Raw genomic sequence first — 12,774 nt, 5'->3', positions numbered from 1 at the left:
GGATCATGTCCCCCTGCAATGGGAGGAGAATCTTTCACCTCCAGGCTCACCCATACTGGATCTGGGCACAGAGGGGGTGTAAGAAGCACTGAAGGTGTTTGGTTTAATTACAGTGGACAGGAAGGGTGGACCTGGTAGTAAGAAAAGAGGCAGATTGGACAGTGAGCCCTCATGGCTTGGTCTAGAGATGAACTAATGGCCAGTGGCCAGCAGAGGTACAATTTTACAAACAACAGGCCAGAAGCATGCAAGAAGTGGTGCCCATCCTAAAAGCACCAGAAGTGTTGCCCTTGCTAGCTCTGTGTCACACAGTGCTGCAAATTACTTAACACTGCACAGCATGATTTCTCATGAATGTTTCCTAATTAGCTATTTTTCATTTTATTCATGTCTGATTTGGGATTCTGGAGAAGTATTTTTCATTCACTGATGCTGCTAAAATCGGTGTGTGGGGGGTGTGTGTGTGCTCTGAGCAAGCCAAGTGCAGTATGATGGAAATTATTCCAAAAACATCACATCCTGGGCAATTTAAATTGAGCATCCAGGCTTCCTGGGTGGTCTGTTTTTGGTTCTACCTCAGCTCTGTTGCAAACCAACAGGTTCTTTCCAAATGTAAATACAGCCATTGGTTCCTACACAGCATGCAGATGCCACCTCCCTGAGTGCAAAGGGGTGGTCTGGCTGATAAGAAAATGAGAAATGTGCACAGGGTGGATATTCTGTCGTTTTCCCTTCTCTGGGTGTCTGCCTGCTGCAGCTGGACTTTTTGCTACCTTTTTATTTTTGGTCTTTGTGCAGTGTTTTGAAAAGGGCATCAGATGGAAGGCTCAGTAGCTACCCTTAGAGAAGCAGAGCTGCAAGAGCAAATCTGCGGGGGACTTTGCTGTGGGAAGGGTCTGGCTGCTCTGTAAGGACCATGTGTGGGAAGGCCTTTCTTCTTTAATGAATTTAATGAATCACAATTTAACATGGGGTATTATAGAAAGGGGAGGTAACTTTTATCTGATTTTCTAAGCAAGTGTTTTATACTATTTAAGAGTAAACAATTATTATTAAGCCTATCTTCTACAAAATCTGCTTCCATAAATCCTAGGCAAGGCCTGTGGGTTTTTTTGCTTCTTTTCAGTGTCTTTATAGATACAGACTGTCCTGTTGGTACAGGTGACATGCTATGACCCTGTGGCCGTCACACCACAAGGTCTCAAATCTTCTCTGGAGAAGCAACCATCATGGTTATTTATCTCAGTCATTTATCCCAGTTACCTATGGAGGACACTGGCACATCTCTGCCAGTGCTGCTCATCCAACAGCTCTGGCTGGTGCAGCAGAATGTCTGTCTCATCTTCTCTTGCTGGTCAAACAGCAAACATGAGAAGGACATTAAAAGGGTCACGCAGAGCTGGGGGGGTGCACCAGCACCCTCCTGGCATAATTTCTGCTAACAGCTTTACCCTCTGGCCCAGAGCTCACCAGTTTACCTGCTGTCCTGGGTTAGCAATATTGGTCATTCCTTTGGTCCTGGCCCTGTTGTTTCCACTGGAGCTTTCACACATGGATTGTGGACACAGCAGAGTGGTGTCTGCAGGGCCTGACAGCACAGGCACTGCACAGCTGCTCATCGCAGGAGGCCCATGTAGCCTGAGTCCAGTTTTGTAGAAAAATTAACTGAGTTTGGAGAATGCATCACCTGGCATATGAATAAGGGAACTCTATTAATGTCGCATAGGTACAGTTAATGGCTGGCATCTCCAAAGCCTTCACTGGTTGGGTCCACAACTTTCATGATTTGCTGTATATTTTCTATTACACAGTGGCATTATTTGTATTACAGAGTCTTCTTATGTTTCTACTTCCTTGAGAAATACCATAAGGCAACAGGCCTGTGAAAATTAACTTATAAGTTCTATGAATTCATGAATGTTAATTCTGAGTTTCTAAAAGTGCTCCATGGGTTTTTATTAATTTTCTCTGCGTAGAATTATGCAGAGACCTTGAAGGAGAACAAAGATGATGCCAGTTTTCCTTTGGCAGCTGGTGCTATTCTGAACAGCACACGGTGGGAGGAAACAGGTCCTTGAAGTCTTTCTTGCAATTGTTAAATTCAGACAAGGTTTTTATCTTCCAGCTTTCAGTTCCTCCTTCTCTTGAGACTTTTCCCCCTGTCTGTGGTTCATGACACCACTCTTGGTGATGTGACACTTTTTAGCATCAGTACTGTGAAGATAAAATGTACCCTCAGTCAAAGGTTTCGCAAGTAAAGCCTTTGCTAGGAATTTAAGCCAAAATGTCACTTTCACAAATTAATTTGATGGCATCTATTTCATGTCCTTTGTGAAGAGCTGTCTTTCTCTATTCTGATTTTTGAGATCATTCTTCTCCCTACTCTTTTCTGCAAAAATGAAAGCGCTTCCAACTTTCCTTTGCAGATGCCATTTTCTGAGCCTTCTAAATGTAATAATTATGAAAAATCACTTAATTTCTTATAGATCAATTGTTTCTATTTTGGTTACGTCTGATGAAATATTGAACACCATCTGGGACAGGGAGAGAGTGAAGGAAGGGAAAGGGAATTGCTTGCTGTTATTACTCTTCCCTGTGAATCCTGGGAACATCACTCACTGCCAGTGCCAGTAGCCAGTGGCCACTCAGCACTGGGCTCTGTCATTCCCAGTGAGCCACAAAAACATTCCCACCTGTGATGGCAACAGAAAATGGGATGTGTGACTCCTGTAGAACAGATCATAGAATCACTGAATGGTTTGGGTAGGAAGGATGTTAAAGATTATCTACCCTGCAATGGCAGGGACACCTCCTCCAAAGCTCCTCAAAGCCTCATCCAACCTGATCTTAAAGAGCTGCAGGAAGGAAAACAAATCTGCAGTCACCAGGTCCTGCCTCCTCTGGACCCACAGCCTGGGCTCCTGCAGCTGGCAGCAGGAGTCTGAACTCTTCACATTTCATGCATTAGTACCCAGATTGAGAAGCTGGAGAAAGATGTGGGTGGCATAAAACACAGTGCAAATCAAATCAGTAAAATCTTAGTGAGTTCACAACTTTTTAATTGGTTTTCTCTGCATCTGTGCCTGTGCCTGCAGCTTATTGTAGCCAGTGCTGGCTGCCTGATCTGCTACCTAGAGAGCAAAACAAGCAAGTAGGACATCCTTCAAAAGATTCTTCTGGACTTGTTTCAGAAGAATATCATAAGAAAGGAAAAGTCACCTTTCACCCTCTACTTTATGTTTTTACATGTTTTAGCTACTCAGATAAGTGAAATTTTAAAATCAGTATGGAACACTTGGAATATTAAAAGCATATGCTAAAGCTGGCTGAGTTCATAACAATGCTGATGCATTTTGAGAAAAATCTCATGGATGAAAACACTTGGAAAATTTCCGTACAGGAACTTGCATCTCAGCTTAAAATTCAAAAATGTTTTGAGCAACCGTAGCCTGCTTGAAATCTTGTGCTCTGTTATAGTTTCCCCATTACTTCAACACATTTCTCTGATTATGTTTCTCTGTAGTCAATACTTCTGTGAGACTGAGGAAAAGCCAATGTTGTGTAACAGATGTAGACACTGCTTTTAAAAGAACAATAATATCAAAAAGTGAGACTGCCATGTCACTCTTAATTTTGCTTCCCATTGTGTACATGAATGACACAACTTTCAGTTATGAGATTACACATCAGGTTTTCATGATGCCCTGATGAGGACACTGTTCACAACCACTTATTTAATATTTTCTTTCTCCTTTTTATCAACTATGGTAAAGTATCCTTTTCAAATATTGCTCTGAATAGGGCATTCATTTCTTCAGAGTATTTTCTTCAGAGTGGTTTTTGTAGCACTCAATGAAGTTGAGGAAACACTTGTGTTGTGGCACAACATTTCTTTAGAATGTCCCCATTTGATGGAGTGGTGTTACCACCTCTGCTTTGTGAAATGGAAACTGAGGCAGAGAGAAGAGCAAACACCTCTCATGTTCAGGATGCCTGGAACCAAGAGACTGAGAGCAATGTGGTTCAAAAACATGCACAGAAACACATAAACATTCTTTTGTGTGTCATTTTATTGATGCCTGGATATACTCTCAGAAAGGCTGGAAGTGTTGATTGATTATAATCACCTCTTTTAAAGGACAACAATGGTCCTTCATATGTAGTTACAGAAACAGGTAAAAAAATTGAAGTTTTTCATAGGGATTTAAATGTTTGGTAACAGCAGGAAATTTATGAGACATAGGACTCACCCAATACTTAGAAGGGGTCCCACCTTTTCCATCTTCTGCAATCATTGCCTTCTCCCAAGTTTTTACTTCTCATTCCAAACCAGTTCTCCATCCTTCTTTCTCTTTATTGCAGTCATTTTGCCCTAATCCAGACTCTTGTTCCTCTAGAATTTCTTCTCCTGCTGCCCTGACCTTCCTGTGCACAAAAAAAAATGTAATCTTTTTAAAAGGCTTAGAAACAGCCCTTGCACAAAGCCCATCCCTGAGTCTATACTGTACTTCATCTTCAAAGTAATGGAGAGAACATTTTGAGCTTTTCAAATAGAAATGTGCCAGGATATCTCACAGGCTTCCTTTATTTTTCTCCAAATGGTTGTCGTCTCCCTGCAGAGTTTGTTTATACCACCATTAGCCTTAAAGGGCCACAAGAGCAGTTCAGCTGACCTTGTCTTCTTTGTGTGAAAAAAATCATATTTTGGGGTGGTATTTTTTGCCAATACAAAACATCTTCAGAGGTTGGTCCCTAGTATTAGGAGTTGATAGTGGCTCCCAGATGCTGCAGTAGCTCTTCTTCAGTGGAGCTTCCTCCTTAAAGCCAAGGTTGCATCCTGCAGACTCCTTGAGCATGTGCAGAAAATGCTTAAGGCTTCTGCTGCAATGGGGACAAGCAAGTTCAAGGCTTCTATAGTGAACAAGTCCTTCTTGAAGGGTACTCAAGGCACATGCAGAGGGATGGAGTCTTAGTTGCTCCTAAATGACAGACAGTTGCATTACATTCCATTTTGGGTTTTTTTTTTTTTTATCTGCCTGTAAATTGTCCATCCCTTCCCTGCTGCACCAAATATCCCAGCTGAGCTCTCCTCTAGAGAGAGCTTGTTGGTTGGGCCTTATTGGAAGAAAATACAACAGAACTGCAAATTAACTGGCAATTTAATGACTTCTGAACTGCTTGCCTTCATTGATGGGTCAAAGCCATAGCAGCAAAACAGCTGAGGAAATATTTATAACTGGCAGGGCTCAGGTAAGTTCAGACTTTCCTCACTGTTACCTCAGACATGGAGGTGAAGAGCCAAGCAGTCACTGCTGGCTCGTTCCATCTGACCTGCTGCCTCAGCCTTTGTCCTGTTTATTGGTTTCTTTCATGGTTCTTTTTAGGTTTTAGTGGAAGATGAGCTTCTAGTGACATCCTGCTGTCTCTGGCCTACTGTCACTTCAGATACATCATTTGTAAATCTCGCATGAAGGTCATATGAAACCCACAGAGGAAATCTCTGAGGAGTTTGTCTTCATTACCTTCAGCAAACTTCAGCAAACTACCAGCCATAGTTCAGCAACCTCCAGCTCTTGCTCACTCTCTGAGAACCAGCAGGTTCTTTACTCAGCCCCATGAGGTGCACTCATTTTCCTGCAAAAAGCCTTGGAGGAGGAAAAGGTGTGTTGGGAAGAAGAGGAGGAGGAAAGAAACAGCTTGTTGGCTTGTATCCTCATCTTCTTGGTATTACTAGAAAAAAACAAAACCTTACACTTTTTCAGATCTCTGAGTAAAAAGACTTTTCCTGAATGTGAGTCAATTTTTTTGGCTCACTTCATAGGCACTGTGAGGGTTCCCTTGTACCCCTCCTAGCATGTTAACTCTTCAGAAAAAGCCCTCCAGGGATCTCTACACAAGCCTTAGTGGAGCAAGATAGTTTTAAGCCCAACACAGACATTATAAGTACTTGTTACTGAGTTGTTCAATCCAGCTCTCAGAGCAACGTCACAGCAGCATGAAAACACCTGTCCAGTAGTGACAACCACTGAAGGAGGTGAATAATGGAATAATTTTGGTTGAGAAAGACTTTTAGAATCATTGAGTACAACTGTTAACCCAGCACTGCCAAATCCACAACATTGTATTTAAATAATACAGATAAATGTGGCTGTTTCTAGGAGTGTAGCAATGAAGACACAGAAGATGGAATCTCTTCCTTAAGACCTAAATTGGGATTTAGCTCATCTTTTGAAAATGGTAAAACCAGAAGGAACAGTGTCACTAAATTATGAATAGAACTGAGCTGGACAGTTGCAGGAATGCATCTCAAAAGGGTAAGATACAGCTGAAAAAAAGTGCACCAAGACTGTGGCCAATTTTTAGATAGTGACTCACCCAATTGGTATGTTATTTATTTTGGGATGATATTGTCTCAACAGCTTTTAAAGGTTGAATAGATTTTGAATTAGTCCATGTTGCTTTGATAATTTTATAAGAACAAAAGTTAAAAGAATGCAGTTATATAGAAAGCTTGCTCAGAGTTTAGTATCAAACCACGTGTATTGCACTACAGGTTTTCTGATGGTGACAAGCAACTGTTCCTGGAACCTCAGTCACAATGCTGTAGTTCACAAAATTGATTTTATTTAAATAACCAAGAGGAATTGATACACATTTTATTGAGCACTTTAGAAGATGACAAGAGATTCACTGCAGCAAGTCATACTTTTTAAATACAAAAGGGGAATTATAAAAAAGTTAGGTATATATCCAACACGAAACATGGACATGTTGCTTTCAGGAGCTTTAAGTTTTAAAGCCTGAGAACTCTACTTACATTAAACAGCTTAAACACATCCACATCACAACCTCTTAGTATTGCACTATAGCTCTTTGTTCAACACACAATGCTCACCTGCACTACCCACATATAAAGTATCATCAGCAACACATCACCAGCCAGAAACAATCTAGAAAAGGTCAGAGGGTTGCTGGTTTGCTGGGAGATGTACAGCAATCAAATCGAGAAGTTCAGACCACCAGTATCCAACACAAGCCCTGTAATGCAAAAGGCATGAGGACTGCAGTTGTGCTACAGTCCTGTGTGGAGGTAGCATAACATTATGGCTTGAAAAACTTTTTTAAAAAAATAAGGCTGGTCTTTGCTGAAAGCCATATAACAACTGAAGAGTTCTTGTAATACTACCCCAAAGTTTAGTATGGCAGCACTTTGGGATCTACTTGGTAAACAACAGCTGCCACATTCAAGTAGGTGCACTAACTCTTCAAAATCTTCTGCAGCACATGAACAGTTCTGTACAAAGATGGTTACACAGATTATTTGTTTTTCCCCCCCCCTCACCCTCAGCCATATGGAGAATTCTAAGAGTCAAGAACACAACAACAGGTGACACAGGTGAACCAGAAAATGGAAGTCTTACCTAGCTAGAAAAGAGCTACTTCTTCATCTGAAGAGACAACTTGGAAGACGTGGCAGGTAAAACATTTCAGTTATATGGACATTTCAGAAAGGCAAGTGAGCATATAACATCTGTGAAAGAAACACACTCCCACTGAGGTGTTTAACCCCCAACCACTTGTAGCTAAAACTCAAGACAAGGGTCATTTTAATGTTCATTGAAGGTAGAGGTCCTGGGCAGTGGAGAGAGATATTAAAGCTGGATGCTACCCTCCCAAAACAGTCCAATAAGAAACCAGGACAGTTTTCCAATTTACAAATGCCCCTCCTTCTTTTGTCTGTTCCAGTTCACTTTAGCATCTTAATTAAAATGAAGTGGTGGGGAGAACAACCTTCCATCATATTTACAATTACTTCACTTCAGCTGTGGGGTGCTTGGCTCTACTGAGGCACTCAAGTGCTACTGTAATACAGATACAACTGTCCTCTCAAATAGGGTTTGGAAAGCAGTTGTGTGGAAACACAACTAACACTCTGTTTGATGCTACAAACAAGTTGAAACAAATTCCACACATTCAAATGTTACAAAACAACTTCTACAAACTATTACAAAAATGGAACCAACTTCACTGATCTTCAGCCCAAACTTTTAAGTGGATTTGTTACTCTCGAAGACCAGAACAACTGAGAAATAGAAATTAAACTAACATTTAGCTTATTTATCATTCCATTAAAAAAATTATTAAGACTTATGAATAATAGAAACTTCAAAATCTCTAACTTTACAGTACCCCATTACACTAAGCTTGTTTTGTAGTTTCTTTTTCATCAGTGCCAAGAATCAGCCCCAGACATCAATGTTAATAGGGCTGACACCAAGGTATCTTAGGATGAACAGAGCAATCTCTATTTTTCCTGTGAAGACACAGCCACCACCAGTGGCCAGCCACCACCTGGTAGAGATTAAACAGACTCATTAAAAAAAAACCAAAAAACAGACCCTTTGCCCATTTTCCAGGGCAGAGAGTCACAAGGTGCCTCATGAAAACTCCAGAACTGAGATGGCTGCCCCCAGCAGAGCAACACTTCAAAACACAACATGGCCATCTCATTTTTTTTGTTCTTGTTGTTCCTTGTGTGTGGTTTTTGTTTTTAATAAATAATGAAAGCCATGCTTTTTCAGGTACATGATTGTTGATTACTAGACAAGCAGTCTGTAAAGCAGTTTGGCCTCTGAGGCATTGCCAGCCTATCCAGACAGTTCCAGTGCTCAGAGAGCAGCACTTTGTGTTGAGTGCAGCAGAGGAGGAGGAGGAACTCTGCAGTGGTACCAAGCTCCTGCCTCTGGCAGCAGGGAAGCATCAGCAGGAAGAGTCCATAAGTCGCTGGCGAAGTTTCTTATCTTCTCTTGGACTCATGTGGCCACTTGCATTATGGTCTGTCAAAACTAAAGAGAAAACAGAACTTGAGAATTGAAAGAGCCATCAAATCATCTGACATATTCTTGTTTACAAAGGAATTGCCACCAAGAGGGTGCTGCATGCTGGCTGTCATGCACCATGCTGGACCTGCTGCCCCTGTGCAGTATAGAGGCAGTGCCCAGACACAGAATTTTCCAGAAATATTCAGAATCATCCGGGTTGGAAAGGACCTCTGAGATCATCAAGTCTAGCCCTTAATCCACTGCCACTGTGGTTACCAGACCATGGCACTGAGTGTTACATCCAGTCTCTTTTTAAAAACCTCCAGGGATGGAGAATCCACCACCTCCCTGGGCAGCCCATTCCAATGCCTGATCACCCTCTCAGTAAAGGATTTTTTCCTAATATCCAACCTAAACCTCCCATGGCAGAGCTTAAGTCCATGCCCTCTTGTCTTACTGGTAGCTACTTGGGAGAAGAGACCGACCCCCCCTGGCTCCAACCTCCTTTCAGGGAGTTGTAGAGAGTGATGAGGTCTCCCCTGAGCCTCCTCTTCTCCAGACTGGACACTCCCAGCTCCCTCAGCCCTTTCTCACAGGACTTGTGCTGGATCCCTTCACAGCCTCCTCTCTCTTCTCTGGACCTGCTCCAGGACCTCAATCTCTTTCCTGAACTGAAGGGCCCAGAACTGGACACAGGACTCGAGGTGTGGCCTCACCAGGGCTGAGCACAGGGGAAGAATCCCTTCCCTGGACCTGCTGGCCATACTGTTCCCAAAGGAATGCCCTGCAGCCTCTCCTGCCTTGATGTTCAAGTCAGCATCTACCACTGGTTTGTGATCACATGTATTAATTGTGCTGGTTTTGGCTGGGAGAGAGATATTTTGTTCACTGGAAGCAGTGTGGATAACACACCTATCATTGATCAGTGCTTACACAGAGTCAGGACCTTTTCTTCTGCTCCTCATGCCACCCATCAGAGAGTAGTCCAGGGGTGCACAAGGAGCTGGGAGGGGACACAGCTGGGATAGCTGACCAAAGGGATGTCCCATGCCATATCACATCATACTCAGAATATGAAGCTGAAGAAGGAGGAAGGGAAGGAATGTTGAGAATGACTGTTTGTCTTCCCAAGTAACTGCTATACATGGAAACCCAGCTTTCCTGGAGATGGCTGAACACCTGCCTGCCCATGGGAAGTGGTGAATGAATTCTTTGCTTTGCCTTGCTTGCATGTGTGGCTTTTGCTTTACCTAATAAAATGTCTTTATCTCAACCCATGAGTTTTCTCATTCCTACTCTTCCAATTCTCTCCCCTGTCCCACTGTGGCAGGGACACTGAGTAGGCAGCTGGGTGTGGCGTAGTTGCCACCTGGGGTTAAACCATGACACTAATTAAAACATGCTGATGCCACTAATGACAGAAGAAAATCTGATAAATCACAGGCAAATCTTTGTTGAGAAGTCTGCAGCTCCACCCAGGCAGAAGGAGAGGGCTGCACCAGCCAGAGCTGGTCATGAAATGGCCTCTTCTTCTGCAATGTGCTTTATCAGAGGTTCAAGCATGAGTTTGTTCTGCTCTGCAGGAAAACAAAAAAGTCTTTGGAGTGTTTTTGTAAGATGAAAACAGCCTCAACAGTTCTGCTTTCAGATAATGATGAGTCAGATTTCCCATTACCTTCTTCAGCTCCTTGAGCAGAGACCTCTACCTTGGGCTCTTAAATTCTCCTAGCAAAACCCACACACGTATCATTTAAAAAAAGAAATATTTAGGAAGAAAACTATTTTCTTTCAGAATTACTCAAGACTGCAGTGCTACAGATGGCTGCCAGAAGTGCTTCTTCTAGAGTGAAGAAGTGTGCTTGTTTGTTCTAAATTCTGCTATATAAAAGGACTTCTTTTCCAAATCTAAGAAAGAGGTTGACTGAAGTACAGAGAAACATCTATCCTCTGGGAGCTGTTGCTTCTTTCCCATCAAGCACAGGGCATAGCTCTCTGAACATAAAGTAGATTTACTTTTTTCCTGCCTTTGAAACAATTCTTCAACTTACCCTCAGCATTGTGCTCACCTACTCAGGTGAGCTGCTAAATGTTTTAAAGCTTCTTCACTTCCATGAGTGAAGGACTTTGAAGAGGCAGCCCACAGAACCTCCCTTCATCCAGGGATGTGGTGACTGCTGTCCTATTGCTTCTGTGGGGACAGCTATGACAGTACCAATGTTTTGATCAAATGGGAAAAAAGCCCTTCCAACCCTTTGTGTCTCACCTAGATATTTTGCTTCTCTTTAATTCTGCACTTGAGGAGGGAACTGGAATCACATTTAAGATACGTGACCTTTTTTGGCACAGAATCTAAGACAACATGTCATGGAAAAGTGACTGCTCAGAGCTGATCATGTCTAGGAACTGGTGGGAATATTCAGAGAACAGCTACACTAATCCAGACCAACTCAGACCATTTTGGCAGAAGCATCAGTTACTACTCTTGAGTTGATCTCTGAAAAACAAATGGCCTGAAACCACCAGTTTTCTGACTGCAGCTTCTTTAAGCACAACCTACCACAGATCTATCTAGTGCTTTTCTACTGTGTAGGTGGTCTTAAGGAGTCCAAATTCAGATAGCTGAAGCATCTTACTGCTAAAGCAGAGACAACAGCAAGGACCACCAGCTTACTAGGCACGTCAGCATCTAGACTGCAACACTACAATTGCAACACAACTGACTTGGAACACTACAATTTTCTGGCACATCCATGAAGATACAGCAGCTATACTGCAGACAATGTAGCAAGGTCTAAGCAGATCCATTTTCTTGCAGAATATATTAAAATGGTTTAGGTAGGAATACACATCTAGATTAAACCTGCTTTGTTTTGCATGAATGAGTTTCTGGGTTGATTGATTCCTTATCTCTTTATACTACAAGATTTGGACGTTGTGTTTTTATGGTGCTTCTTGCTTTGATTTTTCTTTTAAAAAAAAGAACAGGTCACCTTACCTTGTAGCTCTGTTGCATTATTTTCCAGCTCCTCCATAGTTGTTTCTTCAGGCTTCTCCAGCACAGCTGTCCCTGGCTTTCCATCCACAGTATCTGTCCTAATAGTGCCGAGGTTTACCAGAAGCTGCATGACATCAAACTTCTCAGAAACTGCAATGTTCTCCAGCACTTTGAGGCACTTAAATGATTTAAGCTCACTCACGTTTTCCTCAAGAAAGAGGAGGTAAAGGCTTAAGTCATCAAAGGACTTTGACTTGAGCTTCAGAACATCAAAAGTTGGCAGGATTTCATACACTTTGAGAATACTTGAATTCCACCTCCAAGGAACAAACATTGCATAGACTACCAGTGGCATCACTAGAAGATAAACCAGCAGGTTAATGTAGCTGAGTACTTTGAAGACACCAACAGCAACGAGTTTGCACTGAATCATTTCTGGAACAGTTGTGTCATTCTTTAAGATACCAGTTTTGATAGTGCAGAGAAACTCATCACGCAAAGAGGAGAGACTAATGTAGTAGGCCAGGTAGAGGCATGCAATGAAAATAATTACTAGAGTGAGGAAACGGCAGATGATATATTTAATTATTAGGCATTTGGATGACTTCTTTGTCTTCAGGTACTGCTCCACAATCGGGTATTTAAAATGGCTTTCTGATATTTCCCACAGACTGAAAGAGAGGGAAAAAACAAACCACATAGATTAGATGCTGCAGTGTTCATCTACCTCAAATCTTAAAGATATGTACTATTTAAAATAGCCACAAGATTGGATTCACCTCTACTGGAGTAAATAGTATTATTGAAGGCAACAGAACATCAACAGAATAGCAGATAAATTAAGACTATTGACACTGTAATACAATAAAGCCACTTAAGAGATAAGAACTCAAACATCAGAAGATGAAAAAACTATTTCCTTTTCAACAAAAAAAAAGAAATAAATCATTCTTTTCC

The 12,774-nt window shown here is 41.9% G+C and overlaps 1 protein-coding gene across 1 annotated transcript in view; it reads right to left on the bottom strand.

The window, feature by feature from the left end:
• Positions 1-6,602: 6,602 nt before the first annotated feature.
• The window catches only part of PANX1 (pannexin 1), a 28,327-nt gene continuing 22,155 nt past the window's right edge, over positions 6,603-12,774 (bottom strand). Inside the window, exons 4-5 of the mRNA XM_071733885.1 lie at positions 11,818-12,488; positions 6,603-8,846 (exon numbers count right to left, since the gene is read on the bottom strand). Coding sequence (XP_071589986.1) covers positions 8,761-8,846; positions 11,818-12,488 — 757 coding nt within the window. The 3' untranslated portion in view covers positions 6,603-8,760. The remainder of the gene's footprint in view (positions 8,847-11,817; positions 12,489-12,774) is intronic.

The sequence above is a fragment of the Heliangelus exortis genome, chromosome 1 (assembly GCF_036169615.1).
Source record: "Heliangelus exortis chromosome 1, bHelExo1.hap1, whole genome shotgun sequence".
Lineage (NCBI taxonomy): Eukaryota > Metazoa > Chordata > Aves > Apodiformes > Trochilidae > Heliangelus > Heliangelus exortis.
Note: the sequence above shows the minus strand (reverse complement) of the source record. Positions and strands in the feature narration are given on the sequence as shown.